Source organism: Phyllopteryx taeniolatus, chromosome 14 (assembly GCF_024500385.1).
Source record: "Phyllopteryx taeniolatus isolate TA_2022b chromosome 14, UOR_Ptae_1.2, whole genome shotgun sequence".
NCBI lineage: Eukaryota > Metazoa > Chordata > Actinopteri > Syngnathiformes > Syngnathidae > Phyllopteryx > Phyllopteryx taeniolatus.
The window spans coordinates 18,270,757-18,289,500 of NC_084515.1; the positions used below are offsets into that span (position 1 = coordinate 18,270,757).

Here is an 18,744-nt window from a genome sequence, read left to right on the forward strand (position 1 = left end):
TGTTTGTTTTCAAATATTTATTTCGGCACTTTTAATACGCTAACATACTGTTGTAAATGTGTGTTGGCACGATATAATACAGATGTGCCCTGAAAATATTGAATTTACTGTAGTATTAAAACAATTATTACTGCAAATATCTGTGCAGTAATCTCTATGATATCACCTGACAGTGATAATCAACATTGGGCATGAATCTTTGAAATGTTTGAAAAAATAACGTTGACAGTAAGTATGGATTTTGTTTTAATGTCATGTAAAAGAATAACAAATGAATACTAACGTAATTATTATTATTTTACGTAGGTATAACATTCCGAGTGACTGCACCGCTTTGTGATGTCTACAAATTGTCGATGCGCAGCGTCACTAAGCGTTACGGTCATGACGCAATCGTGTTGATTTGATCAAAACTGCGCCCACTGTTCTGTCTTTCGAAAGAATTCAGACGCAAATACGAAATCACATTTGAATTGATCGCACACCCCCATCCAAAAACAAAAAAACAAACCAAAAAAAAGAATAAGACAGTGTTATGGTCACTGTAGCAACGTCGTGACATCGTTGCCAGTCTTGCAGATGAAACATTTAAAACGAGTAGCTTACATTTGATTGGAGCTGCACTACATAACGCCTGACAAACTCAAAATTTCCACGCTGTTGTTGGTGAGATAAATCTTTTGATGACTGACAAATGCGCTTTTTAATCACTGCAAACATGATTCCCTATATTAGTTCTTCATGTTTTGTAGTACATTATAAAATGAGTACGTGTCACGCTTCCAGCCAAATAAACCGTGAATAAATCCACAAAGCAATCCAATTTCTGTGAAGGAAGCCCCGCCCCTGAGTTTGTTGTCATGACGACGCCTAACTAAAACGCCTGCTGGAAAACGCTGGTACGCTTTGAGTTGACGCGAAAGTGCCGCCTGTACAAATCAGACGATTGTACAAATGTGCGCGAGTTGGCGTTGTTTTGTTATTTGAGCTCCTTTTGTCGTCGGAATATGTCGGAAGTGCACAAAGACAAAGCTGTCAAAAGAGACAAGAAGACCAGCAAGGTGCCTTCGGAGGGAAGTCACGGAGTCAAAAACACGGCCGGCAAGACCAAGGAGTGAGTGGACGACGCTCCATCCAAATTCATATCCGTATTGTTCTCATTGATGCGCCGTCGCAACGGTTTGTATCCGTGAATGCAAGTCGTGACGGGACGCCTTCGCGGGATCCCAAATGACTGCTGTCGTCTTTCAGCTCTTTAAGCAACGTGTCCTGCATCGATGAACATCACGATGAGCGGATGGTGGTCACGCTTGAGAACACCTACCAGCTAGGTGAAGTCACACAAATGAGCACACCTTTGACCCCCCCCCCCCCCCAAAAAGGGCATTATAGTGCCTATGGAGTTAAACGACATTGGATGACATTGGGGGGCAAACGGGATTTGAAGCGACGCTACCGTTGAAATGTTTTGGGTGAGTCGGAGGCATCGAGCTGGCCCTGCTGCCAATAATTGACACCCCCCCCCAAAAATGGTTTCCAGGTGCCAGAAAAGCACGACATTGAAGCGCCTCACGTCACTTCAACATAGTTCCTTGGCACCAAAGGAACACTTTTATTGTTTTGGTCTGAGCCCAAAAGCATTAAATATAGTATAGGTGCGTTTTTTCCCCCCCCGACCAGCAATGGAGGATGGGTTCACCCCCGAAATTTCAGTCCGTCGGCCTTGTCGCAAATGTACGCGGGGGTGGGGGGGGAATCGTATCTCGGGGCACCGGCGCAAATGATATTACAACGCTGATGAATGCGTTGCTAATTTGTACGTTTTGATAACAGGCCCTCGCAAACGCTTCCCTGCCCCTGCTGTTGTGGAAATCCTCAAGGATGTGCTCGCAAGCTACCTCGAAGAGGAGAAATACGAAGTGGAATGGGCACGGCAAATGGCCAAAACCGTATGCGAGGTACGCAGGCGTGATGGTGGCTTTCTTCTGAGTGCGCCGGCTGATGATGATTCCTCTGGATGTGCTCCCCCAGGTGATACGAGCCCGTGTCAAGGAGCTCATGATCCGCAGGTACAAGGTGGTCGTCTCGGTTCACGTCGGGCAGCTGGCCGGGCAGAGCATGCAGATCAGCAGCCGCTGTCTGTGGGACCCGTCCAACGACACCTTTGCGTCGTGGTCTTTGAAGAACACTTCTCTGTATGGAGTGGCCAGTGTCTATGCCGTTTACTTTGAGTGAAGCAAACGTTCCCTTGGCTATTGCTTGATTTCCATACATCTAACAAAGATCAAATGCGTCACCAACATTTCTTAAGTCTTTTATCTGTGTTGAAGAAATCAGTGAGGGTTGCACGACAAACCAATGAATCCCCGGGTCAACTAGCGGAGCGCACAGAGGTCAGTCCTCCGACGGCCAAGCTGACAGCACGCCGCTACCGAGGCCCGGTCTCGGTCGCGCCGATATTCAGCCATCGCCGGCGGCTCCCCGCTGCCTGCCCAAACATTTTTCAAAACAAAACTTTCTCACCAAATACACGATTCATAGGGAGTTTCGGGTTTCGGATCCTCCACCAGCGAACAGCGCCGCCCGCACCAACGCCCGGGCACATAGAAGCAGCGTGTTTGCGTTGCCCGACCCTGCGCTGCGCACCGCGCACACAGCAGCACCGCCATCGGCACGATGGAGCTCATCTTTACAGCGGACAGACCGTTGTTGTCGCTCGTGGAAGGACGGCCCTTTTGTTCACACGCGCCAGTGATGTCACCCAAACTCCCCACAAAGTGCTTTGTATGTCTTGCATAATTACCCGCTTAGGAGCAGGTGAAAATCGTAGCCATTAGAGGGATCCGAACATTTTGTAAATGTTAAGGGGAGAGAATTGCGGGGCTTTTAGTCCCATCGATTAAGGAAAAGGCTTGCCTTAACGGGGCACTTGAAGCGATGCTGGCTCTCTACATAGCAACATGTAGATATTATCATGAACGGAATCAGTGATTCGGAGAAAGGACACTGGCATTTCAGAATCAGAATCAGAATCATCTTTATTTGCCAAGTATGTCCAAAAAACACACGAGGAATTTGTCTCCGGTAGTTGGAGCCGCTCGAGTATGAGAACAAGACAGTTAATTGACAGAGAGAACACTTTGGAGACAGAAAGACATTGACAAAAAAACAGTCACGGAGCAATAAAGGGTCGCTAGTTATCTGGTAATGCCAGTGCAGTATAGTTTAACACTTAGTTGCTTAAAAGTGACAAAAGTTCAAACGTTTTGGAACTCTTTTAAATTTTAGGGCTGCCTCAAATGGGACAGCTGTGAGTGGTAAATTCATATTTGGCCATCCAATTGGGGAATTTACATGAGATTGGTTGGAGTTGGATTACCTTGATAGTAAATGAAGGTCTTTGTTTCTTTTGTGACAAGAAAATGACGCGTGGTCCCCTCCGCGCACACGACGTCAGGCAGACCAGAACGAATGAACGGAAAAAAAGAGGGGGGGGGGAGAGAGAGAGAGAGAAAAGGAAAAACGATTGTGTTTCTGGAGTTCAGGTGGGCGGGGCTCTTCATCCGGGTACTGGCGTGACCCTGCTGAATTGCAAACATGGCGGAGGTAAGAAAGTGAAGTAAATAATCGCAAAAATAGAAAAATATGTCCAGACAAAGCTACTGCTTTCAGCCGCTTGTACATGTGGTGTATGATATACTTTTCGAATAAACTGAACCCGCGGCGCTTTGCTTGCGTGCCCGGATCATTTTAATGTGGTCTTCTGTTAGCTTGTTGAGTAAACTTGGGATTTGGCTAGCGTTAGCTGCGGCGTTAGCGACTTTGCGGTTTTGTTGAGGATCACTTCATTTTCCCAGATGACAAATTTGGATCACATGTAAGTCGCGCTAGTGTGTGTGTGTTAGCTGCGACTTTTATATGTATTTTTTTATTTTTTTTTGTGCGTACCGCTGTTACCACGCGTAACTTGGAAGCGTTAGCTCGCTATTTCAATCGAATTAGCCTCCAACTTGTAGTTCCACGGTAGTTTCGATGTGAAAACGCTCACGGACCGTTAATACTGTTAAGGGTTAAGGCCTGCCGCATATACGAATCTCCATCAAGTCAAATTTCAATTTCCAGCAGGACTTAGTGGCCGGCGCGCTTAATGTGGACTGTTTCCATCGTTTGGGAAAAAGCTGCTTATTCATTGTTGTAATATTACTTTGGATGCTTATTTGGCTTTATTTGTTTTTCTTTGCAGTCCTCCCTTGGGAATTCGAGCCCAGGTATGTAAGCATACATTTTCACATTCATTTTATATCTCGCTCTCACTTATTTTTGACTTGATGCTGAAATAGCCACCTTGCCTTTACAATAAAAAAAAAAAAAACAATAAAAAAAAGAATCGAGTGAGTTTGACCTTTTATACCGAAGCATACGTTGCTGCATGATAAATTTCACGTTTTTGACGCGATACATTTTAAAATTTCACGCCCTAGATTTCATGTTTCCACGTGATAAGTTATAACGGTAGAATGCAATAAATCTGACTTCTGCATTTGGCTAAACAAAATGAAGCAATTTCTTCCGGTTTAGGTCACTGGCGGAGCCCTATAAAAGTGTGTCTTCTTTTTAAAGCGTACATCTTTCTAAACACTTGGCCTTATTATTATTATTATTATTATTTATAGTATTATAGAAGGGAGTGTTTTTACATAGCGAGTCATTTTGTTTTATAAGACTCAAAAACGTTCACTGGGCTTCACCAGTCACCTGGACAGGAAGTAGTTGATGAATTCATGCATTTCTCTGTGATTTCCTACCCTAATAAAGGCTTCTTTGATAATAAGTAAATATGTCTCCATCTTGCCTCTTTAGGGGGCTCAGCGGGTTCTGTTGACCATGACTTTGACCCATCAGCGGACATGCTTGTCCACGACTTTGATGACGAACGCACAATGGAAGAGGAGGAAATGTTGGAGGCAGCTGATGAGGCCAACGCCAATGAGATTGAAGATCTTGCACGCGTACGTTTCCAGATGGTTCCTTTTTTTTTTTTCTTGCTCCTGGTATGTCATAAACAACGTTGTTACTTCCCTCTCTCTCCAGGAAGGAGAAATGCCCATTCACGAGCTTCTGAATCTTTATGGTTACGGAGGCGCTTCACCAGCCGATGAGGATGAAGAGGAGGATGAAGAACAGGAAGAAGAGGACGAAGAAGAGGATGAGGACGATGAGCTGGACAATGACGAAAGCAGCCGAGGCACTGGCGAGCTAAAAAGGAATGAGGTGGGTTGATGAGAGTCTGGAGTTTCTTGGCAATACAGCGTTAATAACCTTTGCCTCAAAATATAATCAGTCAGTACGTTTCATGTACTAAAGAAAACTGGACTGTTGAATGAAATTGATTGAAGCTAGACTCGGGCTGGGGAAAATAAATCGACTTACACAGATAAGTTGACTTCAAAAATAGGTCGACACAAATATCTCCGCCTTAAACAAACCACCTGCCATGCTTATCCGCATAGATCTCGTTCTACTGTATTCCAAATCCCTTCACAGTGTTTTAGCACCCTCTATTGGTGTAAAGTTGGAAATAGAAACTCATTTGTGTTAAAATGCAAGAAAAACATCAACATCAACCACATTGGCTGCCCGAGATGTGCGCACTGAGGGCTGGCGCGTGGTGGATGTATTGTTTTTATTGTGCGCCGTCGGCTCTCTCTGAGCGGGCATGCGATGCCGACAGAATGAGGCTTCGACCGAGGCCTCGTGGATTTTCGCGTCAAATTGAAGGGGGTACGGGGGTGACTTGCTTCGTTGACGAAATAGCGATAGGATAATCGATTCTAAAAGCCGTGGGCGACCAGTAAGACCATCGCCTGCCACCACGGGGTCCTAGGTTCAAGACCCCGACCGTACCATCCACCAACATCTCCTGGACAAACTGCTGTGGTGTCCTTGAGCAAGACACCGATACCCCAAACTGCTCCCCGGGCGCTTGAGTTGCCCCCTGCTCCGGTGTGTTCCACTAACAAGTGTGTGTGTTAACTGTGATGGGTAAAATGCAGAGAACAAATTTCGTGTGCATGCTCATGACAATAAAGATGATTCTTTTTCTTCTTAAAAAGATTTGATAGACTTAAAATTATGCACGCAAACTCCATAATCTGACAGCCATCAACTCTTGAAAAGTTAGATTGGGGAGAAGTGGGCGAAGGGGCGGGGGAGTAGAAACTATGTTGGTGACCTGATGAATGTACCGTGTGCCGCTTGATGTGTAAATTCAGGATGAAGGCGTCAAGAACTCAACAACACAGGAGGACGAGGCCCCGGTGACCACGGAGGGCCGCACCCGTTCTGTTAGGGGCCTCGGCACATCAGAACTTATTCGTCCACAGAAGCACAAGTACTTTGAAAGTATGTTGCATCTCATTTCTTGCGCTTCGGATGAATTGCTTGTTTCATGTCTCTAATAAAATGTGCTGATGTGTGTCAGGTAACAACGATGCAGAAGAGGAGTCAGATGAAGATGAGGATTATGTTCCATCTGAAGACTGGAAAAAGGTATTGAATATTTCTTCTTGACACCAAGTGATGACCACTGCTGTTTATTTTGATACCCAGTTCGAGGTCCAATTGATGCTCAAAAACAAATAATCTGATCCGGAGCTACAAAGCGCCGACAAATTAATTCAACCCCATTTCCAATGAAGTTGGGACCTTGTGTTAAACATAAATAAAAACGGAATAGAATGATTTGCAAATCATGTTCAACCTATATTTAATTGAATTCACTACAAAGACAAGATATTTAATGTTCAAAATGAGGAACTTTATTGTTTTTTTTTTAATGTAAAAAAAGGTTCAGACTGTTCATAAAAAACTATTTTGTTTTTGTGCCAAACATTTCATCTCTAAGTTGAGCCATACTATAAACAATCTTGTCTAAACCTCCGACAGGAGATCATGGTTGGGTCTATGTATCAGGCAGAAACCCCCACTGGCCTGTGTAAATATCAAGACAATGAAAGAGGTAAGGCTGTAAAAAATGCAAACCAAGAAAATGAACCCAAGTCATTGTAGTGCGCCAAGTATTAATCCCTCTTCTTTCCCCTGATTTGTTGAGTAGTTTATGAAAATGATGACCAACTGTTGTGGAACCCTGAGTGTCTACCTGAAAACAAAGTGGTGGGGTTCTTGATAGAGGCATCGAGACGTACGGGAGAGGAGAAGGGGGTCGACGCCATCCCGGAAGGATCCCACATCAAGGACAATGAACAGGTGAGACCTGCTCAGCGGCAACCTGCAGTATGTTAGCAGGTGTCATGTTCATTGATTTCTTTTTTTTAAACCAACATCACTTCATTTTTTAAACAGCTAATACAAATCTATTTTCCTCCAGGCATTATACGAACTTGTGAAATGTGACTTTGACACAGAGGAAGCTCTAAGAAGACTTCGGTTTAATGTAAAAGCAGCCAGAGGTATGCCTTCTCCTAAAACAAAGAAGCTTACGTTTGGTGCTCATTTTCCACCGCAGATGTTGTACATTTGAGTGTGAACACTTTCGTCTCTGCAGAGGAGCTTTCTGTCTGGACTGAAGAGGAATGTAGAAATTTTGAACAAGGACTAAAATCCTACGGAAAAGACTTTCATTTAATACAGGCCAACAAGGTAAGGGAAACTTAACTGATTTTTTTTTTTTCCTCTGGTCATACTTGATGAACCATAACAAATAAATACAATTGTGTGAAAATACAACACACGTCAAAACTGAAAAAACTATTACACAAATAACAATTCTGTGAACAAAACGGAAATTGCCTTAACCTGAAATCATGATGACTCCAATGACAGTTTCATCAGCTGTTAAAACAAATGGATTTGTTAAGCCGGACACGAATTTCACAATCTAAAGTGTATTTGCTGTTTGACCCCCCCCCCCCCCCCCCCCATGCAGTACTATTTTGCGCATGTGTCTGTTGATGACAAGACATTGTATTTGTCTCCTTGTGTGTATTGTGTTGATGATGGTAATAACGGTTATTTCATGTCTGCTGAATTAAATCTTTCAGGTGAGAACTCGGTCTGTAGGAGAATGTGTGGCCTTTTATTACATGTGGAAGAAGTCTGAGCGTTATGATTTCTTTGCACAGCAAACCAGACTTGGAAAAAGGAAATACAACCTTCACCCCGGTGTCACGTAAGTTTGTTTTTCTTTTCTTTAACTTGTGCGGTTGCTGATTGTTTGGTTCTGTTATCACAACGGGTTGCTAAGGTGCTAACATCGTGTGAAGAGTGAAGGTTGCTTGCTTAAAGTCATTTATTGACGCTCGAGTTGAAGTTCACTGGAAAACGAAACCCGCGTGACAAAAGAATTACACCTATTGAATGTTCAAATACATCAGACTTTGTTTCTTTCTTCGTTTTTGTTGACAAAAATTGCTAGCTCAAAGCTAACAGACAGTGAATTAGAAACACAATTGACGAGCGAACCGCAATCGGCATTGAACTCGCGGCACTTATCTCTCAAAATAATGAATATTGGTACACAGACTGTATAAACGCATACAAAGAGGCAATATAACTATACTCTGGCATATATTCTTCAAACTCTGCGAAAAAATGAGTTATAATAACAATATTCGATTGTGGCGTCTTCTACTTCCTTTGTTACTTCATGTGTATCTCATTGCGTGCACCACACTGCCCCTCAGAGGTCAAGACGTGCACAGCGGTTACTTTATGTAAGCCGTTGGTTAATTATAAATGGGCTAGTTTTTCAGTTTTTGTAGTTACCCCCCCCCCAAAAGTTCATGTTGCTATTATGGGGTGTTTGTGTGAAGAAATGTGAGATTAAAAATGTATTTAATCCAGTAACATGACAGTGTGGAAAAAGTAAATCACTGTGTGAATACTTTCCGGATGGACTGTATGGGAAGTCCGCCCTAACCTGGTCTCACTAGAGAGACTGGAAGCGTGCGCCCACGGCGTCGACAGTCCGAGATGACGTGCGTAACGTGCCCGTACGCTGCCGTGTGCCATCAGGGACTACATGGACAGGTTACTGGATGAGACGGAGAGCGTGGCCTCCAGCAGGGCGGCGTCGCCCCCTCCCACCACGTCCAGCAGCAGCGCCAGCCAATCGGAGAGGGAAGACAGCAGCGGCCACAACGGTGAGCGCCGTTGCCAAGGGAACAAAAGCAAAACAATGTACCAGGCAGGAAAGACAAACAGGGCTCTTAATAGTAGGACTCCACCAATATTGATTATTATTATTTTTATTTTTTTTTGTTCAGCAGAAAAAAATTCTGATATCCGATTAATTTAAAAAATGTATAATATGCACATCAAAGATAGGAATTACAGGACATTAGACTTTTTTTGAATACAGAAAAAATAGTTTTTCAGACATTTTCAAGAACAAAAACATGCAAAAAAAAACAAAAACGCATGAACGGATTTATTTTTAGATTTAGATGTTTTTAAAAAAAGACAAAAATTGGGACGATGAATCGAATTTAATAGTTTTTTGTTTTTTTTAACATTTTGTTTTATATGAATCACCCCAAAGTAAATCAGTTCTGCACAACTTTGTTTCTCCACAAATGACAAATTTAAAATATGAATGTATGAATTCCTCAATTCCACCGACACGCCTTCCCATGACGAAGCAGAGTCTGGGGTCTCTGAGGCGGGCTCTCCTATCTCTGGTGTTGAGGTCACCGAGGTGGGTAAAAAGCTGCTCGGCGGCAGGGCCCCGGGGGTGGACGAGATTCGCCCGGAGTTCCTAAAGGCTCTGGATGTTGTAGGGCTGTCCTGGTTGACACGCCTCTGCAACATCGCGTGGACATAGGGGACAGTGCCTCTGGATTGGCAGACTGGGCAAAGGGGGACCAGAGGGTATGTTCCAACTACAGGGGGATCACACTCCTCCGCCTCCCTAGTAAGGTCTCCTCAAGGGTGCTGGAGAGGAGGGTCCGAATCTCAGATCCAGGAGGAACAGTGTGGTTTTCGTCCTGGCCGTAGAACAGTGGACCAGCTCTCTCGAGGGTGCGTGGGAGTTCGCCCAACCAGTCTAACATGTGTTTTGTGGTCTTGGAGAAGGTGTTCGACTGTGTCCCTCGGTCCTTTGTGGGGTGCTTCGGGAGTACGGGGTACCGAACCCCCTGATACGGGATGTACGTTCCCTGTACGACCGGAGTCAGAGTTTGGTCCGCATTGCCGGCAGTAAGTCGGACTCGTTCTCGGTGAGGGTTGGACTCCGCCAAGGCTGCCCTTTGTCAGCGATTCTGTTCATAACTTTTATGGACAGAATTTCTTGGCGTAGAGGGGGTCCGGTTTGGTGTATCTCTGCTTTTTGCAGAAGATGTGGTTCTGTTGGCTTCATCAAGCGGTGATCTCCAACTCTCCCTGGACTGTGAAGCGGCTGGGATGAGAATCAGCGTCTCCAAATCTGAGACCGTGGACCTCAGTCGGAAAAGGGTGGTCAGGGATGAGATCCTGCCCCAAGTGGAGGGGTCTTGTTCACGAGTGAGGGCAGAATCGAACGGGAGATCGACAGGCGGATCGGTGCAGCGTCTGCGGTGATGCTGACCTTGTGTCGGTCCGTTGTGGTGAAGAAGGAGCTAAGCCGAAAGGCGAAGTTCTCGATTTACCGGTCGTTCCTACCCTCACTTCTGGTCACGAGCTGTGGGTCGTGACCGAAAGAACGAGATCCCGGATACAAGCGGGCGAAATGAGTTTCCTCCGCAGGGTGTCCGGGCTCTCCCTTAGAGATAGGGTGAGAAGCTCGGTCACCCGGGAGGATCTCAGAGTAGATGGAGCCGCTGCTCCTCCTCATTGAGAGGAACCAGATGAGGTGGCTGGGGCATCTGATTCGGACGCCTCCCCGGTGAGGTGTTCAGGGCACGTCCCGCCGGGAGGAGACCCCTGGGACGACCCAGGACACACCGGAGAGACCACGTCTCCAGGCTGGCCTGCGAACGCCTCGGTATCCCCCCCAGAGCTGGATGCAGTGGCTGGGGAGAGGGAAGTCTGGGTGTCCCTGCTAAAGCTACTGCCCCCGCGACCTGACCTCGGAAGTGGTAGAAAATGGACGGATGTACTATGAATCTGTTTCTGAATGTGATAGAAATGAAGTTCTTGGTTGTTCTTAAACGTATTATTATTATTTTTGGGACAGGTGTTGCAGGCCACAGTTCCAGCCATCTCGGAGATGGTACGCATATTCTGGTCCCAGTAAACCAAGTGAAACCTGAGCCCGTTCAGTCCAACGGTCCGTCAGGCGATGGCCCCCTCCCCTCGTCGGACAACAACTCCAACGGATGCAGCCACCCCAGCTCATCCAGTCACGAGCAAAACGGTTCTCCGGAACCTCCCGCAGACCAAAGAGACTCTGCCGTGGCGCATGACAGGCCGGCCAAGAGGGTCAAGATGGAGACGGAGCCTTTGGCCCAAAACCAAGCAGAAGCTACCGGAACCCAGGAGAACTGAAGAACTGAAGTCCTGAGCTCTGTCGCGAGGACGCTGATTTTCGTGGTGGAAAATGGTCGGTGAGGACTCGATGACCAAAAATGCCGTCGATCCTCCAGCAGGGATCGATTCTGACCCGTGTGGCGTCTGGAGCCATCCATGTAGCTCTGAACTTCTACCCGTTGTCTGTAATTACTTGACTGACTCACAGCATTTTGCCAAGAATTTCTCTTTTTCTATTTGTACTCGAAGAAAAACAAAACAAAACAATTCCCATTAATATTTTTTTACACAAGATATTTATATTTTTTAACAAAAAAAGTCTATGATGGGTATTTGCTTTTCAAGCCATTTGAACATTTGTGAACAGCGTAGAGAGTTTTAAACGACTTTGTGCTTCAGGCGGAGTAAGCGCACTCGGCGTAGGCAAGCTGGTGATGTCGCAAGTTGTCTTTAGTTGCACTTTCGTTACACATTTCTGTGGTTGAGAAGCAGCAGAATGACATTGTCACTTGGAGAAATAAACCAGCGCAGGTTTGTTTGTGTCAAGCCGCTGACATCAGTGATGTCCTTTAACACGTTAGTAGATGGCTGTATTTTGGGATTTTCACAATCGGCTTCTTTGCTTAACGTTTTCTTTTTACTAGTCAAGAATGTCAGCGATTCCTAAGCTTTGTATAGATTTCTTACATGCATTGGTACATTTTCAAATTGTCCTCATCCTTTTCTGTTCTTTCTTTGCTTTCTCCAGAAGCACGTTGTCCATGTTAATCTGAAATACATGTCATTTAAAAAGATTCCAGTTGTTTCTCGTTTGATTTATAGTCATTTTCGGCTCAAATTCCGGTGCTAAAGTTGTCAGATCTAGCCAACACTTTTGCCTCATCGTTGTGGCGGCCTCACTACGTGCAAGTCGATTTGCGCGTGATAAGCACCGACCGTCCCACTAATCGGTGAAGTTGCCTCCGAATGGTATTGCTTCCAGATTAAGGTCATTTCGCCTCAGGGCACTACTTGTGTTTTTTTGGTGATGTTTTGCTTTGCCCCTCTCTGTAAATGACACCTATATAAAAACATTAGAATTACAAAAACTGGTTACATTTGATCAAGTTAGGACCTGCTTCAATCAAAATAATACAACGACATGCGGAATAAGCCGTTAAAAGTATGATCATAAATTTAAGGCACTTGGTAATAAAGATGAAAAATTGATGTCTTTCTTCAAGGGAGGTCGCTTGAGATTCATGCCTTTTCTGTTAAAAATATGGAAATGTAGAATTAGCATACTGAACCATAGAAATGTATCATTTCACATGCAGTAGTGAAAAGGCTCTTACTTGTTGGCTCTCGTGTGAAGGTGATAAAGGAGTACACAAGACTGCCCGCAATGCTTGAAAGACACAAAGATGACAAAATACTCAATGACCCCCAAAAAAACAACAACTACTCAACAAATCGAAACGTTCATCCCATTTTTTACCAATCGGAACCAATAAATGGTACAACTCATGAAAGAATATCATGGAAAAGGTTTTTTCCTTTAGTGCTTATCCCTCACGCGGGTCGCCGGCGTGCTTGGAGCCCATCGCAGCTATCTTCGGGCGGGAGGCGGGGTACACCCTGAACTGGTCGCCAGCCAATCGCAGGGCACATGGACAAAAACAACCATTCACACTTACGGGCAATCTAAGAGTCTTCAATTAATGCTTGTTTTTGGGATGTGGGAGGAAAGCGGAGTGCCCGGAGAAAACCCCCGCAGGCACGGGGAGAACATGCAAACTCCACACAGGCGGGGCCGGGATTTGAACCCCGGTCCTCGGAACCGTGAGGCAGATGTGCTAAGCAGTCGGCCTCCGTGAAACCCATATATTTGATATATTACACACAGGGTGAACTATTTCAACTCTTTTTTTTTTCTTTTTTGATTTGGAATTTGATGATGATGGCGAGGATGACAGATTTAAAAGTGCTCCAAAACACGTAAACTTGTGCAACGTCAAAGAAATTAAAAAAGAACCTTAACAATTAAACATTAAAGACAAATATTTTCCCCATTTCAATTGAATTGTACAGATTATAGGTCCACAACCAAATACAAATAGTTTATGCTTTGTATTTAAAGTATGACTTATACATCATCATCAATCAAACTTTATTTGTTAGCGCTTTTCATAAAATAAAATAAATAGATAAATATGTCAACAAGATCAGAGAGACGCACACACGCATCCAGGTGAGGAGACGTCATCTGCGGGAGCCGTGCGACCGCGGCGGGCGGGCGGGCGAGCGGGCGAGTGGGCTATTTTAGCAGCTTCTTTTCCCACTGTACAACAGCGCGTTTTTTGAGTTTGCTTGATCGCGGCCAACAATTGTAAAAGCCCAAAATCTTTTACACAACTACAGGCTACATGGTCAGATAAATGGAAAAAATTTGATACCCTTATTTGAGATTCAATTTGACATCAAATTACTATTGAATAGCTACATTCACAATTCGGTGATTAATAACTGACAATATCAATTTTAGCCAAGATAATATGAATATAGAACATATGTAATATAATGAAACGTACTTACATTTTTATATTTGGCCCAAAAATAACTATGCATTTATTGGAAGCCTTTTACCTCTTTGCAAACTTTTATCTACATGTAGGTGATTATTATTATTATTGTTGTTGTTTTAATTTATTTTTTGCCAGGCAGAGTGCATTTCTAAATCATTTTGAAAATGGTCAGCGAATGTGGAAGCTTTGTTCGTCCTATTCCCAAACGTGCGAGCTTGATTTCAGTCGTCTTACCTTATGTTCAAACCGATAAAATTAGTCCAGGAGAAAATGTAGTCCCCGCCCACGACCATTCCAACGTAGGTGACCAAAATATTCTGCAACAACCACAGCAACGGTCGATCATTCAAATCTACCGACGACACCTCAACCGGTTTACCTTGATGCAGCCCACGATGGAGGTGGTGAGTGCCGAGTTGTAGTGCGTGCAAAGCATGATGGAGTACATTAAGATGAATCTGGTGGAGGGATAAATGACCAATCAGACGAGTGTTTGGAGTTACGGTTGGTACATTATGAATAGTACGGCGCCGTAGTTACCCCATGACACAGGAGAGGACAAATTGCACAACAAACAGCTGGTCGGACCATCCGTCATACTCCAAACTCTAAAACATACAGCCAAAGAGAGGAAGAAAGGTACCGCGTTACGGTAACGGGTTTAGAAAGGCTCGATGGATCACTTGTTCACAATCACAATCGTCTTTATTTTGCCAAGTATGTCCAAGACACACACAAAGAATTTGTCAATAGACAGAGAACACTTTTGAGACATAAAGACATTGAGAAAAACAGTCACCGAGCAATAAAGGGTTGCTAGTAATCTGGTAATGCAGAGTCCTCTAGCACTTCGAATGACTAATCTCCCAATAGTCCGGTCCAATGACCATTGTGCAAAGGGCGCAGAGACTTCAAGACTGTCTATGTGCAGTTTAAAGCGACGAGTTGCGGGATAATCTGGGACAATGTCGATTGTGCATATGTTGCAGATACTCCTCAGTCAGTGTGCAAATTGGGCAGATGCTATTTGGGGATTTTTTTTTTTTTTTTGTTTAAACTCCTCTATTCGCGCAGGCCAAAGTCTAGTGCAATACAAAAGCATTGCTTTGGCGCCATTTTGGTGCTAGGAAATGATGTTGAACTGATGGGAGGAGCTTCATCTCGCGAGTCCGTAGCCATGTCTAATAGAACAAAAGTGCTTTGCCACCATCTTGTGGCATCTACAGGCAATGACAATCAATTAACAATGGTTAATTGCACCTTCTGCCCTCTGGTGGAAGAGCATTTGATTGTCCAGCCTGACACCTGATGTCACTAGTATAGCTCGAAAAACAAGGATTCTTTGTAATAAATCCTAACACTAACGTTCTGCGGCACATTGGTTGCCAATGTGACGACTGTAAAAGGTGACAGTAGCTCGCGCTTGCCAAATAGTCAATCTCATGAACGTATTGTTGAAAATGGCTGTTTAAATTGTGTACTCGCAATTTGCATAATGACAACAAATCCATAATCGCATTCCGCTTATTTGCAAAGTGCAAGAAAAACAGTCCAACCTTTTTCACATCTCCGGTGCAGTATGCGTACGCCACAGCGGGTAAAATCATGATCAGGGCATTGTAGTAGAGAAGTCCAAATTTGCCCAAGTCCTGCGAGGACAGCAGCACAAAGTGCCGATCAGAAAAAGAAAAAGGGAACAAACCAATACAAAAGAAAGAGAGTCAAGCAATTATGGCGTGAGCAGCTGCGCTCACCTCGGCATCCAGTTTCTGCTTCACGTAAGCGCCGCTGGCTGCTGTCAGCGCGTTGTTCACCATTACGAATACGTAGCCCTCAAGGTCAAACGCAAGGTCGGCGCTACGAGGCACACGGATCAAGCGCATTCACCATCTCACACGCGACGACGCTCCTCGCAAAAACAATGACACTTTGATACAATTATTCATTGATTGATTAAAGACCAGGTCTGTGTGTTGGGTGATTTTGAGGGCACAGTAGAGTCACACTCTTATACAAACTGTACCCTGACTATTTTAAATTGGAGCAAAGTGTCACTTCTTCAGCGACGTCCCGTGAAAAGATCAAATCAAATATTGAGGAAAAAGGAAAAATTGCCGACACGCGCGTATGCGGCCAACTCACCTGGCGGCTATCAGAGCGCCAAAGATCATCGTAAACACGGTGGTTTTGATTGCCGTCGAGTACGCCTTTCTGAGGACAAAAATCAAAACCAAGCAGCGTGGATGTTCAGCTGAATTGTTGCCACGGCGACTTTATTATTTGGAAAGGAGTGCGACTTGCCCGAGCAAGGTGCTTTCACACAGCATGGTGAAGAGGATGCTGAACCTGCGCAGAACTGTAAACATGGGCAAACTAAAAGAGCAAAAACACAAATGTTACAAAAGCCGCCCTGTGTCATAATACTCATAGTTCAGGTACCGGGTGGTACAGTTCAGCTTTAACTTGATCTAGAAAGTACAAATACTTTGTTACTGTACTGAAGTAGATCTTCAGGAATCCGTACTCGACTTGACTCTTTACCTTTGTGTCGGCTTTTGACTTTTACTCTCTACATGAGAAAACGGATACTGTATGCAAGGCCTCAAGTTGATGGAGGTGCTGCGGCGTGAGCGCAAGAGCGCGACTCACACCGGACAGCCAGGAATTTGGTTTTGTGAACCCAAAAACGGCCAACACAACAAAACTGTACAGCTCGGTGGAAACAGATTCTAATTTTTCCAAACCAACTTCAGTCGCTGAGTCCCAAACAGTCCGGATATCTGATTCCCCGCATGCAGGAGAGGCAGGGGGAACATCTGCAGAGGAAAAAAAAAAAAAACCCAGGTGGCCTTCCTCAACACACAACTACATTGTAGCGCCGCATCTACAACTCACCTTGCGGGGTATACTCCGGTCCATATCTGGAAATGAAATGACAGCCAGCATTTTGCCGAGCCTCAGAACCAACACTGTAGCCAGCATCTGCCAAACCAAAGTCAGCGAGGCCAGTCACGTGAGCAGATGCCGAGCGACGCGCCGCAACTACTCACTTGACCGATGCCGACACACGTCGATGAGGGAAATCTGGAAGGCGTGTTCAAAAGAAATTGGATACTTTTTGTAATCATAGTGCCGCCAGATTCAGGGAATTGTTGAGAAATGCAGTAAATTCGAGAACAATGGAGGTTTTTTTTTTTTTTCAAATAGGAATTTCGTTCCCACTCTGTATTTCATGCATCAATGTGGAAATAAAATGCTGATGTTATATAACGAATAGAACAATAAAGGCTGGAGAACAGAACCCTGAGGGACCCCCGTACTGGAGAAGTCTGTTCAAGACTTTTTCCTTCAGTGTGGTCCTTATATAGGCGAAAACATAATCGGGAAATGTTCAACTCTCACCGCTCGCCCGATGTGTTCGGAGACCGACAAAAACACACAATTGGGCAAAACTGCCCAATTGTTCCTGCAAACCAAACTTTCTCCCTCGAGCTGTCAAAGCAACACTTCCTGTTTGTTTGAGAGCGAGGGGAGAAAGTCCGTTGTACCCAAATGTGCGTCCACACCGCGGCAACACTCTGCACTTCACCTGTAGCCGCTGAGGACACTTTTGTTCACAACGACGATGACAAAAGAAGTGAGTCCGTAAAATCCTGCGGCCAGCAGTCTGGGAAGCAGCGCGGGGCCCTCGTCGTCTCGTCGCAGGGATGCCGCTCGTCTTTCGGCTTCAGCGGACGATCTCCGTCGACGTTTGTGCGGTTCTGGCATGTTTCGCTTCGCTTCACTTCACTCGGCGCCTGCAGGCTTTGCGCATGCGCAGCACATAGAGCCACGAACGGTTGTTTTTTTCCTCCCCCTTCAACTTTATTAGTCAAAATCTTCAATCACAGCATCACAAAACCGTACAGTCAAAAATTATCATGACAATTGCGAGTCCCCCCCCCCCTCCCCCACACAACTTTATTAGTCAAGATCTAGCATTACAATTCAATAAATATCAAAGTTAAAAAAAACTGAGCATACACAAATCATGTACAAAACAGTACATATAACAATGAAATGAAACCGTCAGAAGTCTAATAAAAAACAAACAAAGTACAAGGCGTGTTTGGATTTGACCCATTGAAATGTTGTTTTAAAGTGACTATACATATTGTGTCTTTGATTACCAACTGTTGTTTAGTGCACTTCATTAAATCCTCAAAGTTAAGGAAGTTCCCTCTTGCATCCATCAGGTGCAAAATCGACCAAACGCTTCTCTAACCAGTAGTGACCAAACCAAAAATGATGAATGAAATTTAAGAAAGAGGATATGACGAGAAGGAAATGTCTACTTTGAGACAAACTTGATCATCAACAATATGGTCCAGCAGCATCAATGCTTATTGCAGAAGTACACCTTTATCTCATTGCGCACACATCTGTTCCTCTCATTCGTATTTGTCTAGTTTTATCATTTGTTGGGTCTGGCTGTTCGCCTCACAGTGCGGATGGACGATGACCAAGGAGCTTTTCAAGGCAAAGAAGTAGAAGATTATGCAATTATGCATGTCAATCACCTGAATCTCATCGAGCATGCATTGAACTTGCTCAAGACAAAAAAAAACCAAGAGAATTAACAACTGTTACTAGTGAGAAAAATAACAACAGCAGCAGCAGCAACAACAACAACAAAAACCTACTTTGAGACATTGAGTGGAATGAAAACACAGCGAAA

The 18,744-nt window shown here is 44.5% G+C and overlaps 3 protein-coding genes across 6 annotated transcripts; 2 read left to right on the forward strand and 1 right to left on the reverse strand.

Annotated features, from left to right (window-relative positions):
* The first annotated feature begins 272 nt into the window (after positions 1 to 272).
* dynlt5 (dynein light chain Tctex-type family member 5) lies at positions 273 to 2,302 on the forward strand. Its single transcript, XM_061798574.1, has 4 exons — positions 273 to 1,114; positions 1,252 to 1,331; positions 1,834 to 1,958; positions 2,032 to 2,302. Exons 1-4 carry the CDS (start codon positions 1,008 to 1,010, stop codon positions 2,233 to 2,235), a joined length of 516 nt encoding a protein of 171 aa, XP_061654558.1. The 5' UTR covers positions 273 to 1,007; the 3' UTR covers positions 2,236 to 2,302.
* A 130-nt stretch (positions 2,303 to 2,432) lies between these two features.
* Positions 2,433 to 12,257, forward strand: mier1b (mesoderm induction early response 1b, transcriptional regulator). 3 transcript variants are annotated; one of them, XM_061798563.1, is made up of 13 exons: positions 2,433 to 3,606; positions 4,244 to 4,268; positions 4,861 to 5,009; positions 5,092 to 5,271; positions 6,273 to 6,402; positions 6,482 to 6,549; positions 6,946 to 7,018; positions 7,115 to 7,266; positions 7,388 to 7,469; positions 7,565 to 7,659; positions 8,061 to 8,188; positions 9,034 to 9,161; positions 11,171 to 12,257. In XM_061798563.1, exons 1-13 carry the CDS (start codon positions 3,598 to 3,600, stop codon positions 11,479 to 11,481), a joined length of 1,530 nt encoding a protein of 509 aa, XP_061654547.1. In that variant the 5' UTR covers positions 2,433 to 3,597; the 3' UTR covers positions 11,482 to 12,257. The 3 variants fall into 3 exon arrangements, with proteins under 3 accessions (XP_061654547.1, XP_061654548.1, XP_061654550.1); XM_061798564.1 differs by having other exon boundaries at positions 8,142 to 8,188; XM_061798566.1 differs by lacking the exon at positions 2,433 to 3,606 and adding an exon at positions 3,613 to 3,877.
* On the reverse strand, positions 11,741 to 17,896 carry LOC133489462 (nucleotide sugar transporter SLC35D2-like). Of its 2 annotated transcripts, XM_061798572.1 has the most exons (13): positions 17,617 to 17,887; positions 17,078 to 17,111; positions 16,923 to 17,009; positions 16,776 to 16,843; positions 16,329 to 16,400; positions 16,170 to 16,238; positions 15,782 to 15,884; positions 15,584 to 15,676; positions 14,568 to 14,635; positions 14,407 to 14,485; positions 14,262 to 14,344; positions 12,798 to 12,850; positions 11,741 to 12,713 (listed from the first exon to the last, which is right to left on the reverse strand). In XM_061798572.1, exons 1-13 carry the CDS (start codon positions 17,793 to 17,795, stop codon positions 12,703 to 12,705), a joined length of 999 nt encoding a protein of 332 aa, XP_061654556.1. In that variant the 5' UTR covers positions 17,796 to 17,887; the 3' UTR covers positions 11,741 to 12,702. The 2 variants fall into 2 exon arrangements, with proteins under 2 accessions (XP_061654556.1, XP_061654557.1); XM_061798573.1 differs by lacking the exon at positions 14,262 to 14,344 and having other exon boundaries at positions 17,617 to 17,896.
* Between the last annotated feature and the right edge of the window lie 848 nt (positions 17,897 to 18,744).